The sequence below is a fragment of the Onychostoma macrolepis genome, chromosome 19, assembly GCF_012432095.1.
Source record: "Onychostoma macrolepis isolate SWU-2019 chromosome 19, ASM1243209v1, whole genome shotgun sequence".
In the NCBI taxonomy this organism is placed as follows: Eukaryota; Metazoa; Chordata; class Actinopteri; order Cypriniformes; family Cyprinidae; genus Onychostoma; species Onychostoma macrolepis.
The window spans coordinates 32,166,734-32,187,844 of NC_081173.1; the positions used below are offsets into that span (position 1 = coordinate 32,166,734).

At 38.4% G+C, this 21,111-nt stretch overlaps 1 protein-coding gene and 2 non-coding genes across 3 annotated transcripts in view; 2 read left to right on the forward strand and 1 right to left on the reverse strand.

The window, feature by feature from the left end:
* Nucleotides 1-4,039: 4,039 nt before the first annotated feature.
* LOC131526467 (U2 spliceosomal RNA) lies at nucleotides 4,040-4,230 on the forward strand. The gene has a single exon (XR_009267459.1). It is a non-coding gene; the product is annotated as a U2 spliceosomal RNA (small nuclear RNA).
* Nucleotides 4,231-11,845: 7,615 nt separating this feature from the next.
* LOC131525479 (lanosterol 14-alpha demethylase) overlaps nucleotides 11,846-21,111 on the reverse strand; it is a 13,766-nt gene continuing 4,500 nt past the window's right edge. Inside the window, 9 exon segments of the mRNA XM_058753138.1 lie at nucleotides 11,846-14,131; nucleotides 14,981-15,010; nucleotides 15,013-15,148; nucleotides 15,229-15,324; nucleotides 16,192-16,387; nucleotides 17,381-17,500; nucleotides 17,582-17,756; nucleotides 20,020-20,146; nucleotides 21,050-21,111. The exon segment at nucleotides 21,050-21,111 is cut by the window's right edge and continues 115 nt beyond it. Coding sequence (XP_058609121.1) covers nucleotides 13,950-14,131; nucleotides 14,981-15,010; nucleotides 15,013-15,148; nucleotides 15,229-15,324; nucleotides 16,192-16,387; nucleotides 17,381-17,500; nucleotides 17,582-17,756; nucleotides 20,020-20,146; nucleotides 21,050-21,111 — 1,124 coding nt within the window. The 3' untranslated portion in view covers nucleotides 11,846-13,949.
* Nucleotides 12,311-12,473, forward strand: LOC131526465 (U1 spliceosomal RNA). Its single transcript, XR_009267457.1, has one exon. It is a non-coding gene; the product is annotated as a U1 spliceosomal RNA (small nuclear RNA).

Genomic DNA, 21,111 nt, shown 5'->3' on the forward strand with positions numbered 1-21,111 from the left:
CATTACTGCTCTCTGACTGCTCTGCTGTAATTCTCGGGAGAGGACGTTTGCCGTCAGTGTAACCAAGGTAAGAATTACAATTTTAAAACTGAAAATGTAGAGCATGTAATTACATTGTTTACAAACCATAATGTTAACCGAAACATAGTTTAGCTTTTGTCACGTTAGAATTTAGACCTCGTACTCAGATCGCGCGCCGTATTTTTCCTCTTATTTCTGGCGCCAATGTCTAACGTTAAACGATAATGCTGTATTGATGTTCCCTACGCCCTTTAAAACTAAAAAAAAACACTAAAAAAGCTGAAACTGCAGAGTTTGGCAGCGGGCTGTGTGCTCACGATACAGGAAGATTACGACGATGTGAAATGGCTTTTAGCAGAGAAGCTAACGGTAGCCTGGGACAGATCTCCATTTGAACCGTAAACAAGGCTGTTGTACTGTTAACAATACATAAAATACAATAATAGTACAACAATATTTAATATTTATCACGCAAACAGGAGTTTCTGCCTTATATAAATCTGCAACAGTTTGCATTCGGGTGTTATTACAAATCAAAGACGTAAACAATAACAAAGGCGTTGGAACTCTACTGCGCATGTCTGGCCCTGAAGCATTTCCGGTAGCGCCATTTTTAAATCCCAGGTCTCTCAAAACAAGCGCGTAATATTTAAGTTATTTAATAAATAAACGGTGATTGGAATACCCTAAATAGCGCTTTTCACAATACATATAGTTTCACTGCAGCTTTACAGAACATGCATGTATATTACAACGCTATATGAATGCTAATAAACGAATCACTACAAGGAATTAAGGAATTACAATATACAAATTGACAATTGCATGTACAGGTATATAACAATAGACAGTTATATGTACAGGTCAAAAATACAGACAAAAAGAGTCATATTTTGAAATATTATTACAATTTAAAATAATGGTTTTGTATTTGAATGTGCTTTAAAATATAATTTATTTCTGTGATCAAATCTGAATTTACAGCATATCAGTTATCAGTGTCACATGATCCTTCAGAAATCATTCTAATATGCTTATTATCGGTGTTGGAAACAATTGTGCTGCTTAATATTTTTTATAACCTGTGATAATTTTAGGATTCTTTGAAGAATAAAAGAACAGCATTTATTTAAAATAGAAATATTTTGTAACAACATGCTACTACTGTTCAAAAGTTTGGGGTCAGTATTTTTTATTTGTTTATTTTTTGAAGGAATATTAATACATGTATTCAGCAAGGATTTTAAATTGATTAAAAAAGTGATAGTAAGGACATACTGTTAGGAAAGATTTCTATATTTTGAAAATATATCTGCCAGGATTCAATCAATCAATTCTGTATAAAGCATCACAGGTTCCAGAAAAATATTAAGCAGCACAATTTTTTCCAACACTGACAATAACCAAATATCAAATCTGCACATAAGAATGATCTCTGAAGGATCATGTGACTAGACGAGTAAAGGCTGATGGAAATTCAGCTTTGCATCACAGAAATAAAATGTAATAATATTTCACAATATTACTGTTTTTGTCTGTATTTTTGATCAAATAAAATGGAGGCTTGATGAGCATAAGAGACGTCTTTTAAAAACATAAAAAATAGTAATGTGTCTAATAGTAATAAATCTAATACTAATAGTAATGTATAGTGTGACTTTGACCAATACTGCATATAAACCATAGACATCCTCTCACTTTCAACTGTTTCCATCAAATGTATTAATATGTGATCAATATCAAAAGCAGCAGTCAGTATCTGGCCATGAGCAGCTTTAAGTACTACGTTGCATTTCATGAACCAGGTGTACTGCTTATTTTAGTGATAAGTAACTGTTCATTTGTGGTGAAGCGATCACAAAAAGAGTTTATAATAAATAACATTCAAACTTTATTAAAGACAAGTACACTAATACAAGTGAAGTGATGATAAAATAAGAACAAATGAAGACATTAGATGCAAAAACCATCTGAAATTTTCAGGCTCTTATGTTTATGTTCAGTTATTTCACTGTAATTGCAATGAATTGAATGATGCCTGATAAAAATGATAATTTTTTTAAAAGAAAATTTCAGATGGACATATTTTGACATTTGTGATTAAATGATGAGACGCATAACATTTTTGTGAACTATGCCTTTAAATGTTGCCCTGTGCCCTTGTTTACACAGAAATCATTTATGATAGAATATTATATCCGATACCATTATTGTACATCCTGAAAAAATGTAAAAATGAAGATGACTGCTTATTTATCGCAAGGGCTTAAATATGGAATTTAATCTAACTTTAGTGCTTTACAGGAAGTCTCGTAGTAGAGAGCAAGATAGGTAAGTCTGAAGATATTCGTGATTATTAAATGGAAATACAATCTTTAAAAAGACAAGAGTCGTCTGTTTTAACTGGAAAAGTGGCACAGTGGTTGATTAATTGTTGTCTTTTCAAAGGGAGAGCGAGGACAGAGGAGTGAGGAGCTGCACGGTTGCCTTGTTTGTTTGTGAAATAATGTATTTTAGGGTTTTCAGATATGCGTATACAAATGATACAAGTTATTCCAAATAATGTTTGGCAGGAGCTTCACTTTAACTTTTAAGATGCTTATGTTTTATAAAGTTGTAAATACACAAGTTATAATGGTCATGTTCAAGTTATTCCAATGAAACCTTGTTTAAAGCGTGCAGAATACAAGTTATGAAGATTTTTATTTATTTATTTATTTTATTTTCAGGAGCTTAAAATTAACTTTTTTTTATACTTGTTTTATAAAGTTGTAAATGTACAAGTTATAATAGTAATGTTTAAATTATTCCAAATAAACTTTGCTTAAAAGCATGAACTACTGGTTTCTGTTTATTGAATACCTTTAGCATTTTAGTGGATTTGATGTATTGTTTGTGTTTAGGGGTGTACTGTAAAATAAGGTAACCCAAAGACACAAATGTTAGCCCATGTGTATACTTGTTGTGACCCTAAGAGACCTACATGAGACCTGGCTGGGTCCCATCACTAACCCATGCAGGCACCAAATGGGAGCTACCTGGTTAACCCGTATGGGCCCTGTATGGAGCCCATCATCAGCCCATCTGGGCTCACCCATGTTAACTGAGGACAAAAGCAAAGAAAACGCCTAAAGGATTCGGTGAGAACGTCTTCCGGTGGAGTTTACGTTACAAGACTCGTGAGTATCTTCACCAACTTTTCATCTTTTTTTTGTATTTTGATTGCATTTTTTTTTTATTGATAGTCGACCAAACCTATATATTTAAATATGAAGTCGATACGTTGAGAACGTTTTCATTATTTAAATACTAGTGTGATGGGATGAGTTTTATTATGGTTTGTGGATTCATTAGAATCGGTTTCCATTTTAATCTTTGCGTATTTCAAACGGGTAGACACGCCCACTGGCGTTGCGTGGCGGCTTGTGATTGGTCACAGCTGGCGGCGCGTTCTAGTGGAGGTCCAGAGGCTTTATAAGAAGCAAGTCTAATTGTTTAAAGTGGATGTCTGTTCGTGTTTCTATAATTGTATTTCAGGTGTGTCCTGAGAGCACCAGCTGTTGTTTTATAACCCTGTGAGCGTGCAGTTCCGTCTTTAACCACACGAGGCGCTTCTAGCCTGTGAAAAGCTTCATTTTTCATTGTTTACTTTCTCAATCTTGTCTAAACTCTGGTACAAAGAGTTAATTGTTAAATGGTTTTTATTTTATGATTAATAGAAACTATTAAGAGTCTTAAACCGGTTTTATTATCCTCTAACAGTATTCTCGTGTTTGATTGGACGATGGGAACGCAGCGAACCGGAAGTAGAAGAATCCGCGTGTCTTGAGGAGGTTTTCAGTGTCTTATGAGTGAGAATCTCGGAGTCTGTGTTGGTCTTCTCGGAGTTTCGTCGGTCTGTGAGTGTGTGGTTGGTTCTGGAGTGTGTGTGTGTGTAGTTTGAAGTGTGTGTAAGTGTCACCGTCGCTGAGATGTGTAGCGCGCGGAACGACTCCGTCAGCGCTGAGAGTTTGTGGGTATCGCTTCTCGGCCTTTTGGCTAAGATCAAGTGTAGTATCTGTTCTTATCAGTTTAATATCTGATACGTCCCCTACCCGGGGACCATATATTAAATTGATTTTTGGAGCAGGGAGATGGAATAGGGGCTTGCTCCGTCCACTCCACGCATCGACCTGGTATTGCAGTACCTCCAGGAACGGTGTATCCCCTTTTGGGGAAATATGAATGGTTTAAAATAGAATGAAGGTTTGCAATATTCTCTACGGACCGTTATTTATTAATTGTTTTTGTTATGTAATCAGTGTATTCGTAGCGATATTGTAACAGCTGTCCCTGAGAAATTGCATGGAGCGTTGATGATGCGAATATGGCTGAGTATAAGCTGTCCCACGTGCCAAGTTATATAAATTGGCTCAAAATTTGAATTTTGTTAGAGCAGTACAGCTATTATGGAAGACTTTTGTCCACTTAAACAATCTGTGATGCCCGAGAAACAGAGCTCATGGCATGTTGGACAATGCACACTCTTCCATATTACACCAAGTTCAAAAGCCAATAAAAAAAGTTGAAAATTGGAAAGTGCTAAAAATGTGTGGTTTGTTAAAGCAGCATGTCTATTATGAAGATCTTATGTCTGTTTTAAAGTGTAGAAACAGCACTGTGAATTGTGCTGATGCTGCAATATGGCTGTTTGCGTTGTGCTGCATGACAGGTTCAAAGGCCAATTAGAAAAAAATTGGAAAATTGAAAAGTGCTCTCAATTTGGATTTTGTTAGAGCAGTACCTCTAGTATCAAGATCTTTTGTCCACTTTAAAGCATGCTCTTTAGTGGATGAGAAACAGCGCTGTGAAATGGCGCAATATGGCTGTGTGCATTGTCCCAAATGCCAAATTCAAAGATCAATTACACAAAACTGGTACAGTGATAATTGCTCATAATTTGGATTCCATAAGGGCAATACGTTTAGTATCAAGGTTATTTGTACACTTTAATGCATCATCTGTGCTGGCCGTGAAACAGCGCTGTGAAATGAGCTGAAGGTGCAATATAATTCAATTGTCAATGTGCATTGTCTCGTATGCCAAGTTGAAAGACCAATTTAAAAAAATTATAATATGGAAAAGTTTTTAAAATTTGGATTTTGTTAGAGTTGTACCTCTAGTATAAAGGCATTTTTTTCCCTTTTTTCTGAAAGCCTCGATTTTGTGCACATCCGGATTTGAATAACTGACTGTCCACACAGCATATCGCAACTGTTGGCAGTGTGGACATCAGCAGAGAAAGATGAGAGCAGAGACTGATAGGTCAGTCGTGCCCGTCGGACCGGTCAATGATTAGTCACCAGAAGAGACAGACGGCAGTGCGTAAGTGTTTTAATACTCATTCTTAGCTCTGTTGTTTAAATTAATTACTTGCTGCTAGGAAAGAATAGTTCGTTTCCTACCTATTTCTATTCTGCTTTTTCGTTGTGGTTTATATTTTTGATTGCACTTACTGATCATTATAATAACTGCCCTTTAGCTGAAACTCCTTTCCTGCACTTAAGTGCGAAGTGTTAGTTTCGATTTGAGCCATTGCCCTGCGATTGGCTGGTGGTTGTGCTAATTAAAAGCGACCACAGCTTTTTTTCACTCTAGACTGTGTATTTGTTTGAGGTTCAGCCGTCGTGTTCAGCCTCCTCGTGTGAAGACCGAGGAGTGTAAAGACCTGCGACTTTTTCCTGTGCGACTTGCACCGAGCAACGACACCGAGCTACACACTTAAGTATCTTTTTTTCCTTCCTCACTCTGCTTTCCTATCCTCTTTCCTTCTACTTCTATCATGTGTCTCCAAAACATTCCGGTTCTCTCTCAGCCACGCTCTAACATCACTCGCAGACGGCAACGTAATACTGCTAACCTACGCCCTATCTCTACATCTTCCACTACACCTCTGGCTTTCTCTGTGGGTCTCTGGAATTGTCAGTCAGCCGTCAACAAAGCTGACTTCATTTCTGCCTTTTCTTTAAAATCCACTCTCAGCATCTTGGGCTTGACTGAGACCTGGATTCGTCCAGAAGACTCAGCAACCCCAGCTGCTCTCTCTACTAATACTCTTTCTCTCATACTTCGCGTCAAGTTGGTCGGGGTGGGGGTACTGGCCTGCTCGTTTCACACAATTGGAAATACTCAACCCACTCTACCCTTTGCAATTACAACTCATTTGAATGTCATGCCATTACTGTATCAGCTCCGATAAAACTCCAGATTGTGGTAATCTACCGTCCCCCTGGACAAATTCTAGCCACCTTCCTAGAGGAGCTGGACTCTTAGTCTTTGGTGATTTCAACATTCATCTAGACAAGCCTTATGCTACAGACTTCCACTCACTCCTAGCTTCATTTGATCTCAAACGCCTTACCACTACTAGCACGCACAAATCAGGCAACCAACTTGACTTAATTTACACACGCAATTGTACTGCAGATAACATTCTGGTACAACCGCTACATATCTCGGACCATTTCTTCATTACAGTTACACTACAATTTGCTACCCGTGTGCCACCAACCCCCCTCCAATTTGATACTGTTAAGTGCTTTGACACAATCTGTATTGTAAAAGCGCTATATAAATAAAGGTGACTTGACTTGACCAGTTACTTTTAGACGAAACCTGCGCTCCCTTTCTCCTTCCCATCTTTCCTCTGTAGTATCCTCCTCTCTTCCCTCACCTACCCATTTCTCATCTCTGGATGTAAACGCAGCTACTGAAACTTTATGCTCTACCTTAACTTCTTGTCTAGACGACATTTGTCCTCTCTCCTCTAGGTCAGCCCGGGCTGCCTCTTCTAACCCCTGGTTATCTGATGTTCTTCGTGAACATCGGACTAAACTCAGAGCGGCAGAGAGAAAATGGCACAAATCAAACAACGATCAGTCAACCTATCAGTCTCTGCTCTCATCTTTCTCTGCTGATGTCCACACTGCCAAATCCTCACATTTCCACAACAAGATCAACAGCGCTCCAGACATGCGTAATCTCTTCAGAACATTTAATTCTCTCCTCTGTCCCCTCCACCACCTCCCACCACTTCTATTACAGCTGATGACTTTGCTACTTTTTTCACAGACAAAACTAGATCGATCAGTGATCAGTTCTCATCTCCACGCACACAGGACCCCCAACCAACCACATCCACTGCTAAAACTCCCATTTTCTCCTTCTGTCCCCTGACGGAGGCTGAAGTATCAAACTTCTCCTCTCCAACCATCCTACAACATGTCCTCTTGACCCAATCCCTCGCACCTTCTGCAAGCAATCTCTCCCACGCTCTTACCGACACTCACACACATCATCAACACATCCCTCCTCACAGGCATCTTCCCCACTGCGTTCAAGCAGGCTCGGTAACCCCACTGCTCAAAAACCTACATTAAACACTTCTCTTATAGAAAACTATAGACCTGTCTCTCTCCTTCCATTCATAGCGAAAACACTTGAACGTGTTGTCTTCAACCAGGTCTCATTGTTTCTTTCACAGAACAACAAACTGGACGCTAAACAGTCAGGTTTCAGGAGTGGCCATTCAACTGAGACTGCGCTTCTCTCGGTCACTGAAGCCCTGCAGTGCAAAAGCCCATTCCAAATCATCAGTCCTCATTCTGCTGGATCTATCTGCCGCGTTTGACACTGTCAATCATCAGATACTCCTCTCCACTCTCTCATCACTGGGCATCGCTGGAATTACACTTAGCTGCTTTGAATCCTATCTCACTGGTAGGTCTTTCAGGGTGGCCTGGGAGGAGGTATCCAAAGCACATACACTGGTCACTGGGGTTCCTCAGGGATCGGTTCTTGGACCCTCCTCTTCTCCACATACACTACATCACTGGGTCCCATCATACAGGCACATGGATTCTCCTACCACTGCTATGCTGATGACACACAGCTCTATCTCTCTTTTCAACCAGATGACCCAACGGTAGCTGCACGGATCTCAGGTTGCCTGTCAGACATCTCGGCATGGATGAAAGAACATCACCTCCAGCTCAACCTGGCAAAGACTGAGCTTCTTGTCTTTCCTGCCGCTCCAACTCTACAGCATGACATCACGATCCAGTTAGGTTCATCAACAATTACCCCATCAACTTCGGTCAGAAATCTTGGTGTAATCTTTGATGACCAGCTGACCTTCAAAGACCACATTGCAAAGACTGCTCGATCTTGCAGGTTTGCACTACACAACATCAGAAAGATCAGGCCCTTTCTGACGGAGCATGCTGCACAACTTCTTGTCCAGGCCCTTGTCATTTCTAGGCTGGACTACTGCAATGCTCTTCTGGCTGGACTTCCATCAAACACAGTCAAACCTCTACAAATGATTCAGAATGCGGCACGACTGGTCTTCAAGGAACCCAAAAGAGCCCATGTTACACCTCTCTTTATCTCATTGCATTGGCTACCAATCGCAGCTCGCATCAAGTTCAAGACACTGATGCTTGCTCATAGAACAACCACAGGCTCAGCACCCGCCTACATGCACTCACTATTAAGAATCTACATCCCCTCCAGAAATCTGAGATCTGCTAGTGAGCGACGCCTCGTGGTACCATCACAGAGAGGCTCAAAATCACTCTCCAGAACATTCTCGTTCACCATTCCTGGCTGGTGGAATGATCTTCCCACCCATATTCGGAGTACTGGATCCCTGTCAATCTTCAAGCAACAGCTGAAAACTCATCTCTTTCGACACTACTTGACTTCAACCTACACATAAAAAAAAAAAAAAAAAAATCTTTCTCCTTACTTATTCCTTCCCTTGCTAGCTTGTACTTATTTAAACAATGCCTGAGACTTGGTGTTACAAGCACTTCCTTTGTCGAATTGCCTCTTCAAGATGAATCGCTTCATGTGTTCCCCAAATTGTAAGTCGCTTTGGATAAAAGCGTCTGCAAAATGACTAAATGTAAATGTAAATGTTCATATCCGATTTTTGTGTCCATAAGCACTCTTTCGTTTTTACTGAATGTGCACTGGTTTCTATGGTAATGCCGTTGGTTGTTATGACTACGCTAAAAACGACAGTAACAGCGATACAGTTTGCAATACAGATTATTGATTATTATCTTATCGTCGCGGTTGCGCTGTACTATTTTTTGTCGTGTGAGGCAGCGGCAGAAACGCAGGAAGCTTGAATGTGTGGCTTTATTCCTTGCTGCTGTCTCCGCTACTTTCAAAACACAAAGAGGTATGTATACTAGCAGTATATTGTTTTTTTCCGCTTGACTTGCACTTCGCAACAACACAAGCTTGTTTCTGCAAAGATGTTCAGCATGTTTTCTGCAAAAAACGTCTGATGTGTTTACGTTTTACGTGGTGTGAGGACGTGAAAAAGCTACGCTAAATCCGATCTGACCGTTCAGAGTGAAACGGATTTCCAGAAATGCGATTTGAATAGGATTCCAAACCACATACGAATGTAGCTCGAAACGGATTTGCACAAATCGGATTTCATGTAGTTTGTTGCCGTTCAGACTATTTAAATATGATCGGATTTGCACAAAAATCGGATTTGGGCTGACAGTCTGAACGAGGCAGAAGAAGTGCAGATCCTCGCGCACTCTAATATTGCGTGTTCGATCAGAACTACAAACACGAATAAAAAGTGTTGAAAAAACTACAAAAATGGCGGATATGCGAGAATGACGGCTCAGTGGAAAGGTTTAAATAAAGGGGTTTGCGTGGTGATTAATCAATCTAACCTACTGAAATATATTTATTTAATGTTATCCTCGTTATGTTTCATGTGCAACAACAATATGTGTCCCTGGAGCACAAAAGCAGTCATAAGTAGCGCACCGGTATATTTGTAGCAATAGCCAGCTATACATTGTGTGGGTCAAAATGATCAATTTTTATTTTATGCCAAAAATCATTAGGATAGTAAGTAAAGATCATGTTCAATGAAGATATTTTGTAATTTTCATGCTGTAAATATATCAAAACTTAATTTTTGATTAGTAATATGCATTGCTAAGAACTTAATTTGGACAACTTTAAAGGTTATTTTCTCAATATTTAGATTTTCAAATATTGTCCTATAATAACAAACCATACATCAATGGAAAGGATTTGGATTTGTGGTCCAGGGTCACATATAGGCTTGGTTGTGAACAGATCAACGTGCGTGCTACTTTCCTTCCAAGTCGATAGAAAGTAAATAATGGCGAAAAGTGGATGATATTAACCGTGGCTGTGTTCGAAATGCCATACTATCATACTACTCTTACTATTTCTGCAGCATCCAGTATGTATGCTGCACATAGTATGCAAATTTTCTTTATGCATGGAATACCCGGATGACCTACTATATTTGCCAGAATCTGCTAAATATAACTCAAGTACACTGAAATCAGTACAGAAGCTGTGTTTCAAATGGCATACTATCATACAACTCCTGCTTTATTGCAGTATGCTGCGTCAATACTGTGAATAGTATGTGAATTTTCTGTATGCATGAAATTCCCGGATTACCTGCTACATTTGCTGAAATTTGATGTATGCATCTGAAGACGCTGCATGAGATACTGTTTCCCAGAAAGCAACGCGCTCCATGTGACGCTTCACCTTCAAACGTGTGAGTGAACTGGAGGCGGGGAATAGTTATAAATGTTACACTTGTACGTATACATGTAAACTACAAACTATCGCTGTGCATCTAAAAACAATATCATTAGTAGGACATAAATTGTACTTTAATCTCTACGGCACTTTTGCGATCAAGTCGAGTCACTATAGCGCTTTATACATCGTTTCAAAGATGTTAAATTATAATATTAATATTGCAGTAATATAACCCAGACAGCACACGTACGTCTGCAAGATGTCTGTTAAAGAGCTGTTGATCTGAAAAGCATCTGCTGTCTACAAACATCTTAAAGACATCTAATAGACGTCTATTTGACATCTAAAAGGAGACGTCCTATAGACGTATTGCAGATGAGCAAACACTCTAAAAAATACGTCTTGCAGATGTAAATGCAGATGTCAAATAGACGTCTCCTAGATGTACGTGTGCTATCAGGGAATATTACTTTTATTTATATATTTTATTTATATATTTCAATTAAGCAAACATAATTAAATTCCGCTGTCAAGCAAAAGAAACGAGTGTATTTACTCGAAGGACAAATAGACCGATTTGTTAGCAGAGGCTGTAATTAGCTCCGCCCACCAACGCCTGGCTGTGATAAACAGCGCTGCAGAAGACACGTGTTTACTATAGTATCAGTGGCGCAGTGAGTAAAAGACGCGAGATTTGTGCTTTGAACTCGTGCAACTCATTTTCCCATCACATACCAGATCAGAAAGGCATTTATTTTCAATATAAAATTAAGTAAATATTTGAAAGTGGAAATTAAACGCCTCATTAATAATACAGTGTGCTTAGCTGAAGGTAGGTTTTTGTCCCAATAAAGCGGCTTTCATCAAATCAAATTTATGATAATTTACACTCAAACGTTTTTATAATGTACTACAGTACTGACGTATAAATATCTGCCACCTAACTACTATTTACACACCTATTGCTAAAGAAAATGCTGCTATTTTAGTGTAAACAGAATTTATTATTATTTGCACTTGGTGTAACTAGAATATATCACTTTTTCCAATTAGTGTAACTGCCAAAAATATCATTAAAGAGAGATCAGTTAAAGACAGCTCGTTCAGTCCAATAGCCTATGTAAAGTTCTTCAATTATGAAATGAGTTCAATTGGGCAATATAGCATTTTTTACTAATATGAAGCCTAATAACAAGCCTTTGTAAAAAGAATAGTTAGCACATTTGTTTGTAAGGTAACAATCTTGACAGCTGTGCTGAATTAATATTTGTGTTTGTCGTGACAATTAAGCATACTACTCTGAAACATTTGTTGCTTATTGTATACGGTTTCACACACTATTCTTTAAAAAAATAGTAGGTAGTGTGCACTGTGTACTGGGCAGTAAGCAAGTATGCCATTTCGAACACAGCCCGTGAAAATACTGGCAGCGAAACTGAACATGAAGACGCGCCGCTGACGTCACGCGTGACGTGTTTCCGCTAGTGCGCAGCGCGAACGTCGTTTGTGTTTTTCTGAAGCTCAGCTGGTTCCCGCGCTTCGTCGGACTCGTGATTCGGTCGAGACGCGGGTCTCCGCGAGCTGACGGTGAGTCGCGTGTGAAGAGCGCGGTGATGTTTGTTCCTCACCGTCGATGTGATCGGTGTGCGGCGGAGTGAGTCTCTGATCGGATCCGCTCTCGGTCATACTTACCTGGCAGGGGCGCCTCCGTGATCAGGAAGGTGGATCGCCTTAAGCGAGGATTAGCCATTGCACTCCGGCTTCTCTGACCTTAATGAATTCTCCACATGTGAGAATCTCAACTGCACAATTTCTGATAGTGGGGACTGCGTTCGCGCTCTCCCCGAATTATCCGGTTAAAGACAGAATTATAATAAAAAAAAAAATCGAGCGTGGAATCTTGAGGTTTTAATGTGCTGATAGCAACCCTGTCAATTCTAAAATAGATTTTAACTTGAATAAAAAAATTTCGTTTTTTATGCAACTCTAATCAGGGGAGGTTGAAATTGTATGTAGAAAAATCGAGATTATCGGTCCCGATATACAAGCTAAACTGGATGCTATGGGTCTCTCTCTTGTATTGAAATCTAGAAATAGTAGCTAATTATAGTAGTTTTTCGTAGCCGACAAGTGGAGAGAAGAGAAAGCCTTAAAATACTCCTTATGCTGAAACTAGACCAGTTATGTATAATAAAATATTGCCGATATTAAAGAGAACATCTTTAAACAGACAGTTAATAGAGGAAAAGTTATCCCCAGCTTTGTTTAAAATGACTCCTGTAGGTCTTATTGAATTAGAATGTATTATGGTTTGGAGGAATGTGAATGATGATTTATTTAATTGTCATAAAGATATGGCTTGGCAAGCTGTACAAAACTGTTTAATCACACGGGCCTTTTTGAAGAGGAGAAGTTGTTCTCGTCTTTGTGTCCGAGAGATACACCGTGGAAAAGAAGAGATAAATTGTGTTTATGCCCAGAAGGTTTGAGTGTCAAGTGAAGGAGATATTTGGTATGGAGAATTGGAAAAGGTTAATTGAAAAAAAAATGATGATACGGTGGTGGGCAATTATAAACATTTTTAAAGCACTATATGTGTGTTTTTCAGAAATACAAGATCTCAGTGATTACATCAAGTTTAAAATACATTTTAAGAGATGGGCAGAAATTGTCAGTCAACGCAATCGATAAGTTATGGAATATACCATATGTCCTGCCTTTCAATATGGTTTTAAAGATTGGTTAATAAATGTGTGTAAAGGACAAAGGGTAACAGATTGGTTCAATTATATGATATGTATTTATGAAATAATGTAATAAGGTATGTAACTAAATTGAAAACTAAAGCAAGCAATTAAAACCAAATAAAAAGCTTTTCTTCATCAGCGTACCTTTAAAATCCATTCAGTGACAAAACCACAACATAAAACATCAGTCTGCCATTTCTACATGAAATGATTTTAATGTTAAACACTTTTCATACATTACTGTTTTTGGGGTAATCTGTGCAGTCATATGAAAATATTTTCATGCTTTGCTGGTAGCAGCAGAAAGGCTACAGGCGGGTGATTTTGACTCTTGGATCGGGGTTTGTTGGTAATCCGAGCAATACAGGTCACTTTGGGTAACAATAAAAAATCTTTTAAATAACAAATGCACAAAATTTTGAAGATCTGAGTCTCTCATTTGACGTCAGATGAATTCAGTCACTAATGAAGCTGATTCATGTTAACCAGCTCAACACTTGTGCTTTGTAGAAGCTCTTGATGGCTGTATTAGTTGAACATGAATTATGATGAACAGCAGAAACTGAACGCTTCCCATCACTGTGTCTTCCTCCGTGTGTATCTGATGATGGGGTTGTGTGGTGTGTGGATCATGGTCGTGTAGTTCACGGCGGGGAAGTGTCCATCCACCAGCTCGAAGTCATACAGCCTCAGCATAGCCGACCAGATGGTTTTAATCTGAACGTAGGCAAAGTTTTCTCCAATACAGCGGTGACGACCTGTCGAAGATCAACCGATAAAGACCAGAAACATCATGTCGTGCAAACCTTAAACGGAACTTTTTAAAACAATATATGTGACCCTGGAGCACAAAACCAGTGATAAGGGTCAATTTTTCAAAATTGAGATTTATGCATTATCTGAATAAATGTTTCCATTGATGTATGGTTTGTTAGGATCGGACAATATTTGGCTGAGATACAACTATTTGAAAATCTGGAATCTGAGGGTGCAAAAAAATCTAAATATTGAGAAAATCGCCTTTAAAAGTTGTCCAAATGAATTCTTAGCAATGCATATTACTAATCAAAAATTAAGTTTTGATATATTTACAGCATGAAAATTACAAAATATCTTCATTGAACATGATCTTTACTTAATATCCTAATGATTTTTGGCATAAAAGGAAAATCAATAATTTTGACCCATACAGTGTATTTTTGGCTATTGCTACAAATATACCCCAGCGACTTAAGACTGCTTTTGTGGAGCACAAAACCAGTCATAAGGGTCAATTTTTTTAAATTGAGATTTATCATAAATAAGTAATTTACAGAGAAAAGAAGGTCAGGGGAAAAAATTACCTGTTAGAAAATGTATGTTTACTATTTATTCAAGTTTAAGGCATCTAATATTTTGATACTTAATTTCTATGATCGAAACTTTCGTCCGATCGGATTCAGATCAATATTTAGGAGGCAGTGTGTAAACGTGATCGACACAGCGTGAGGTCATATTTATTTTTCAACGTGAGAAAATTTCGGACTCGGTGTGCAATGACCTTTGACCTCAACACTCTGGTTTTGATTTCACGAGGTCTGAACAAACGTCATTGGAATCAAACTCACCGGCTCCGAAGGGGATGTAAGCGAACTTCTCCCGGCGGCGGGGTTGTCGTGCAGGTATCGGTCGGGGCTGAAGTCCAGCCGCTCTGCCCAGGTGTCCTGCAGACGGTGGTTGACCGTCGGAGACACACACACCTGGTGCCCCGGAGGGATGGTGTATTCTCCCACTTTCTGTTGAGCAAACACAGACATGTGTTCAGATGGCTTTAATATCTGTAACGTAGCCGAGTTTCATTTAGACCCTTTAGTACCTGAGGCGTCTTGGCCATCCTCATCATGGTCATTATTGGTGGTCTTAGTCTTAACGTCTCCTTCAGACAGCGATCCAGCAAACTCAAGTCCTTAAGCTGCGACAGACGCCAAAACAGTTCTTTAGTGTCGCGAACAATGATGTGACATTTAGTGCATTACAAAAAAACATATACACATATATATCTCTCTCCTTGAATAGCATGCTTTAAAATTCTGAATAAAAAAAAAAGTAAATATTTTTCCTTTAGCATGGTGCTGGCAACACTAAGGTCATGGGTTCGATTCCCAGAGAATGCACGAACTGATCAAATAGAAGCCTTAAATGCAATGCATGTCGCTTTGGATAAAAACATATGCCATTAAATGTATGAAAGTACTGATTTATTACGGATTTATTTTTATCTTTTTTTAAGTTTAGGATGTCAAATATCTTGTGGTCTGAAGAGTTGACAAATATTCATAACATTATTCAAATATATTGTTTAAAGTAAAGTTTTTTTAGTTTTTATGTAATTTATTTATTTATCTATCCGTTTATTTTAATTGTCAAATGTCAAATTTACATCTTAAATGTATTTTTCGTATCATTAATATACTATTATAGCTTTTGTTAATATTTTGAATCAGTGTTTATTTTTACATTTTAGTTTTAGTTGAAGTTAGTAATTTCTTTATTTTTTATACATCTATAATTTTAGTTTCAGTTAAAAGTAATGATTCCAGGGGGCAGATTTTTAACAGTGATTTAGATTTTGACTGTTTTTGGACGCACAGCAGCTTTGAAATTGCATAAATAGTGCTGATTGCCAATGCAAAACCCATCACAATAATGCAGGCATTCATTCTTGATGACGGTCACAGAGCACAACTTACACACTGAAGTTTAGAGATTTGCTGTGCACTAGTACTAGTGATAACTGATGAACTAACAGCACTAGATGAGCTGATGTTGAATGAGTCACCTGGTCGTAGTGCAGAGGAGGCAGGTGTTCTCCGCACACGGTTTTCTGTTCGCTGTAGCAGCGCTCCTGCAGCGCTCTGTCCCGCGCCAGAAAGAAGCCCAGCCATGAGCTGGTGGTGGAGGACGTGTGCTGTCCCGCTAACAGCAGGCCGATCAGCATCCCGGCGATCTCGTCATCATTCAGAGGACGGCCGTCCCTGCAGCGCACGGAAATACCACTCACTCATCCATGCATTGATTTGACTTCATCACTGTATACTTCAAATCTTAGTATGTAATCATTTGCTTTTGTTCCCAGATGCACTGCATGATGGCATTGTCTTCATAGACGTTTAGCACACATGCTCCAACTAATATGTTTTTATATACAGATCTGTACAGCATTTAGCTGAAGTCTGAATTTCAATCCGGACCGGAGTAGGACAGTCAAATTTTAGGATGAACCTGAAAATAGCTCAACAACAGCTTGCTAAACTCAAAGGCAGAGAGTATTTGTGCATGTGTGCAACATGTAAATGAGTGTTTTTATATTAAACTTTTAAATAATAATTGCATGATAATTTATAGTTATATATTAATTACAATTATATTAATGATTATATATTTTATTTTAAATTATTATTATAAATATTAAAATAAATGAATATAAACATTGCACAAGATTATTCTAAATTAAATATTTTTATTATAAATGTAATTTGTATAGTAAAACAATTAATATTGTTATATTTATCAATTATTTTTACCTTTATACATTTTTATAAATATTAAAATAAATTATATTATTATTTTTTTAATATATAAACATTACTAATTCTTTTATCATATAAACACGTTTGTGCATGTGTGCAACATGGACATGAGTGTTGTGTTTAAGTATTTTGTATGCTAAAAAATAACTAGATGTTTTATATTTATTCTTTACAATAAATTATAAATCAAACAAATGTAATCTATTTTAAAAGTATTATTTTAAAATGTGAATTATAGTTATAATAAATATCATAAATTATAACTATTACATATAATTATTTTATAATATGAACATTTTTTTACTTGCATAAACTTGATTGCAAAAAGTTTGATTGCAAATCCAAGGTTATAAATGGAAAAACTGACCCAGCTCTGTAAAGTTTAAACTGTGACTGTGTTTAAATGATCCAATTTTGTGCCCAGAATCAGTGACTTACTTGTATGTGGCGTCTATGAGCGTCTGCAGGATATCATCGTTTTTCTCTGTGGCTTCTCTTCGCTTCTTGATGACGTTGTAGAAGATTTTCTTGATCTCTAAATGTGCGCGATCCCTCCGTCTGAAAACAAAGCACAGAGACACAGCGTCACGTGAAATCCTCGGCTCTCCTCGTGTTAATTCTGTGATGACGCTGTGGTACCTAAAGCTGGGCAGCGGCAGCCATCCGGGAAGCAGCCAGGCGGCGTGAGTGAAGCCTCCGTCCAGATCGGCGTAAAGCTGAGCGACTCTCTCGTCTAACATCTGGCGGATCTCACAGCCGTGAAGACAGCGGCTCGCCGTCAGGATGATCAGCTCGGACAGCGCCTCGAACAGATCTAACCACAGACAGCACTGTTCACATCAAGTCATGCTTTCTGGGTGTTAAAATACTTCTATGACTAATTGCTGAAAATGTGCTCATCCAAGATTCGGATGAGTGTGTTTCTTCATCAGGTTTGTAGAAATGTGTCTCTGCATCAGTGTCTCAGCAATGGATGCTCTGCAGTGAATGGGTGCCGTCAGAATGAGAGTCTGATAAAAACATCACAATAATCCACAGCACTCCAGTCCATCAGTTAACATCTGGAGAAGACAAAAGCTGAAACACATCCAGCATTAAGATGTTTATAACTAAAATAGGAGTCCATAGTCTCCTGTTGTCTCTCACATCAAAAAGAACGGCAAAAATTGGTCAAAACCATAGATTGTAGAAAAAAACGGACGTAGTGTTAGTGACGTCACCCGTAGGTTTCTGAAGAACATTTTTGAAGCTCAAAGTGGGCGGAGATGGGCGTCGCCTGCAAAAAGGCGGGATGTGGGTGGAGCTGGTTGCTGTGACAGCAGCGACAATCCACCCGTCACTCAAGTGGCCACGCCCCTTAATTATGCATAACTTTAAGGCTTAATATAATTTAAACGGATGAGCTATAAAAAAAAAAAAATTCACACCCCTCACAGTTGTCATGAAGGGCAAAATTAGCTATATAGACCAAAATCATTTTTTGCACCAGGCTGTAAACATGTTTTTATTTGCTGTAAAGTTGGGCATTTTAACATGGGGAGTCTATGGGACGGACTCCCTTTTGCAGCCAGCCTCCAGCGGCCAGTTGATGAATTGCAGTTTGTCACTTCCGTGTTGGTTTCAAGAGAGAGAGCGGGAGGTTGCCGCATGGTCAAAACCCACCGGGGGATGCGCTGATGATGTATCCTGTCAGAGGTGCGCAGAGGTATGCAAATTCATACTTTGACAGGCAGGTAGGAAAGACAATTAAAACAGAGTGTTTTGATTGGACAAACTTTTTTGGTCCTACGCCTTCCACAGAATGAATATATGAAAATATATATATATATATATATATATATATATATAAATACATTTAGATCACTTAACTTAATGATTGTTATCAGGATGTGAAGAGACTTTCAACCAGAATAACAAAAAAGTGTTTCTGAAGACAATCACCTATTGCACCTTTAACTTACAAAGCAAGCTACAAAACACAAAAGTAGAATTGCATAAATATTACAAAGCCTTCTACAAAAATAGCAGTCCAACCAAAAACATTAAACAACAAAGCATGCTACAAAAAAATAAAAAATATCCCGGACGAGCCCCCAATTTATGTTACGACCCTGTTTAGGGACCAACATAAGAAAGACATTCTAAAACAACAAATACCACTGTGACCAGGGCAAAAAGTACAGGTAAAATAACGACCAAAAATAGAAAACAACAAGAAATGTATTTAAACATAAATCATAAATAAGGACTGGTGAGCTAACTAATTTAAACTGCAACTTACTCGAGAGTAAAGAAAACTTCCTATCTCCCGAGGCAGAAATCAAACACAGCAAAAGGCTTCCGGGTCAGCTCACTTACCTGTGCTTTCTATGTACTCTATGGTAACTAAACAAGCAGTCACTCACCATCCTAAACAAAAGAGAATAAGGAAAAACAAGACCAAACACAAAAACAGAGCTCCCAAAGCAAGCCACCATTGAAGTGCCACCAGCAGCTCTTAAATAGGCAGAGGCCTCAGGTGTTTGTAATAGTCTCCGCCCACATCCAATTAGCATCTGCACTCAGGAAAGAAAGAGCAGGGGCTCGTAACACTATGCAGCCACATATTAGTTTAGAGCTGTTTTGTCTTGTAAACGCTGCTTGATCTGCAGATTTCTCTCCTGATTCAGACCAGAACACTTCTTCACTGCAGGAAGAGTTATTATGGATTATGATCTTATGGTATTTTAGTCATAAACGTCTTAATGCTGGATGTGTTTCAGCTTTTGTCTTCTCCAGATGTTAACTGATGGACTGGAGTGCTGTGGATTATTGTGATGCTTTTATCAGACTCTCATTCTGACGGCACCCATTCACTGCAGAGCATCCATTGCTGAGACACTGATGCAGAGACACATTTCTACAAACCTGATGAAGAAACACACTCATCTACATCATGAATGGTCTGAGGGGGAGCACATTTTCATTTTTGGCTGAACTGTTCCTTTAATGCATGTTTGTGCTCTTGTGAACGATTCATCAATGCATGTTATTCTAAAGAGAAATCTGATGGATGTAGAATGAATCCATCTCCTTACTTCTCTCTCCACTGTCTCCCCATCGTTTGAAATAGTCTATAGTTTCCTCTTCGATTATTTCAACGTGTCGTTTGAACTGTGCGATGTTCAGCCCCGTCTTCAGCATTTTCTTCTGCTCCAGAAATAACTGTAATGAACAAACACAAATCAAATCAACGCTGAATGCAAGACGACAAAGAAATGTAGCTGTTTGGGGTTTAAAACAAAGACATATTAACTACACAACCACAAAACAGCAGTCAAGACCTAAAAACATCATGCAAATAGCACACTGTCACTCAAATGCTGTTTAATGTCAATGTTTTATTTAGACGACAGGCTCTGTCTCAGAGGCTGTCTATTAAGACATTTCTAACTAGTAAGCAGACGATGAAGCTCAAATACATCCCATGCTCCTTTGTTGCCTAAAGGATCCAAAAGGATGATTTCTATGTGGGTGTTTTTTTGGATTTTAAAATGTTTTATGAGATTGCACCCATTTCTAGCTGATGAACTGATTATATCTTTATATTGACTTTAAAAATATATGTGTCCCTGGAGCACAAAAGCAGTCATAAGCAGCACAGGTATATTTGCAGCAATAGCTAACAATACATTGTATGGGTCACAATTATACATTTTTCTGTTATGACAAAAATCATTAGGATATTAAGTTAAGATCATGTTCCATGAAGATATTTTGTACATTTCCTACCGTAAATATATCAAAACTTCATTTTTGATTAGTAATATGCATTGCTAAGAACTTCATTTGAACAACTTTAAAGGTGATTTTCTCAATATTTAGATTTTTTTGCACCCTCAGATTCCAGATTTTCAAATAGTTGTATCTCAGACAAATATTGTCCGATAATCTCAATTTAAAAAATTGACCCTTATGACTGGTTTTGTGCTCCAGGGCCACATATAATAAATATATCTACCATGACCTTTTCATCAGCAACCCAAGCATTAAAATTAAAATTATCTTTCATTTCCAGGCTTTCCATAACTCCTCTAACCCTTTGAGACGGCAGGTGCGTGATCTTACAGGGTTGGGCACGTCGTACGCGACACCCTTTCCGAACACGGGTGTGGTGAGGCGCGCGTACA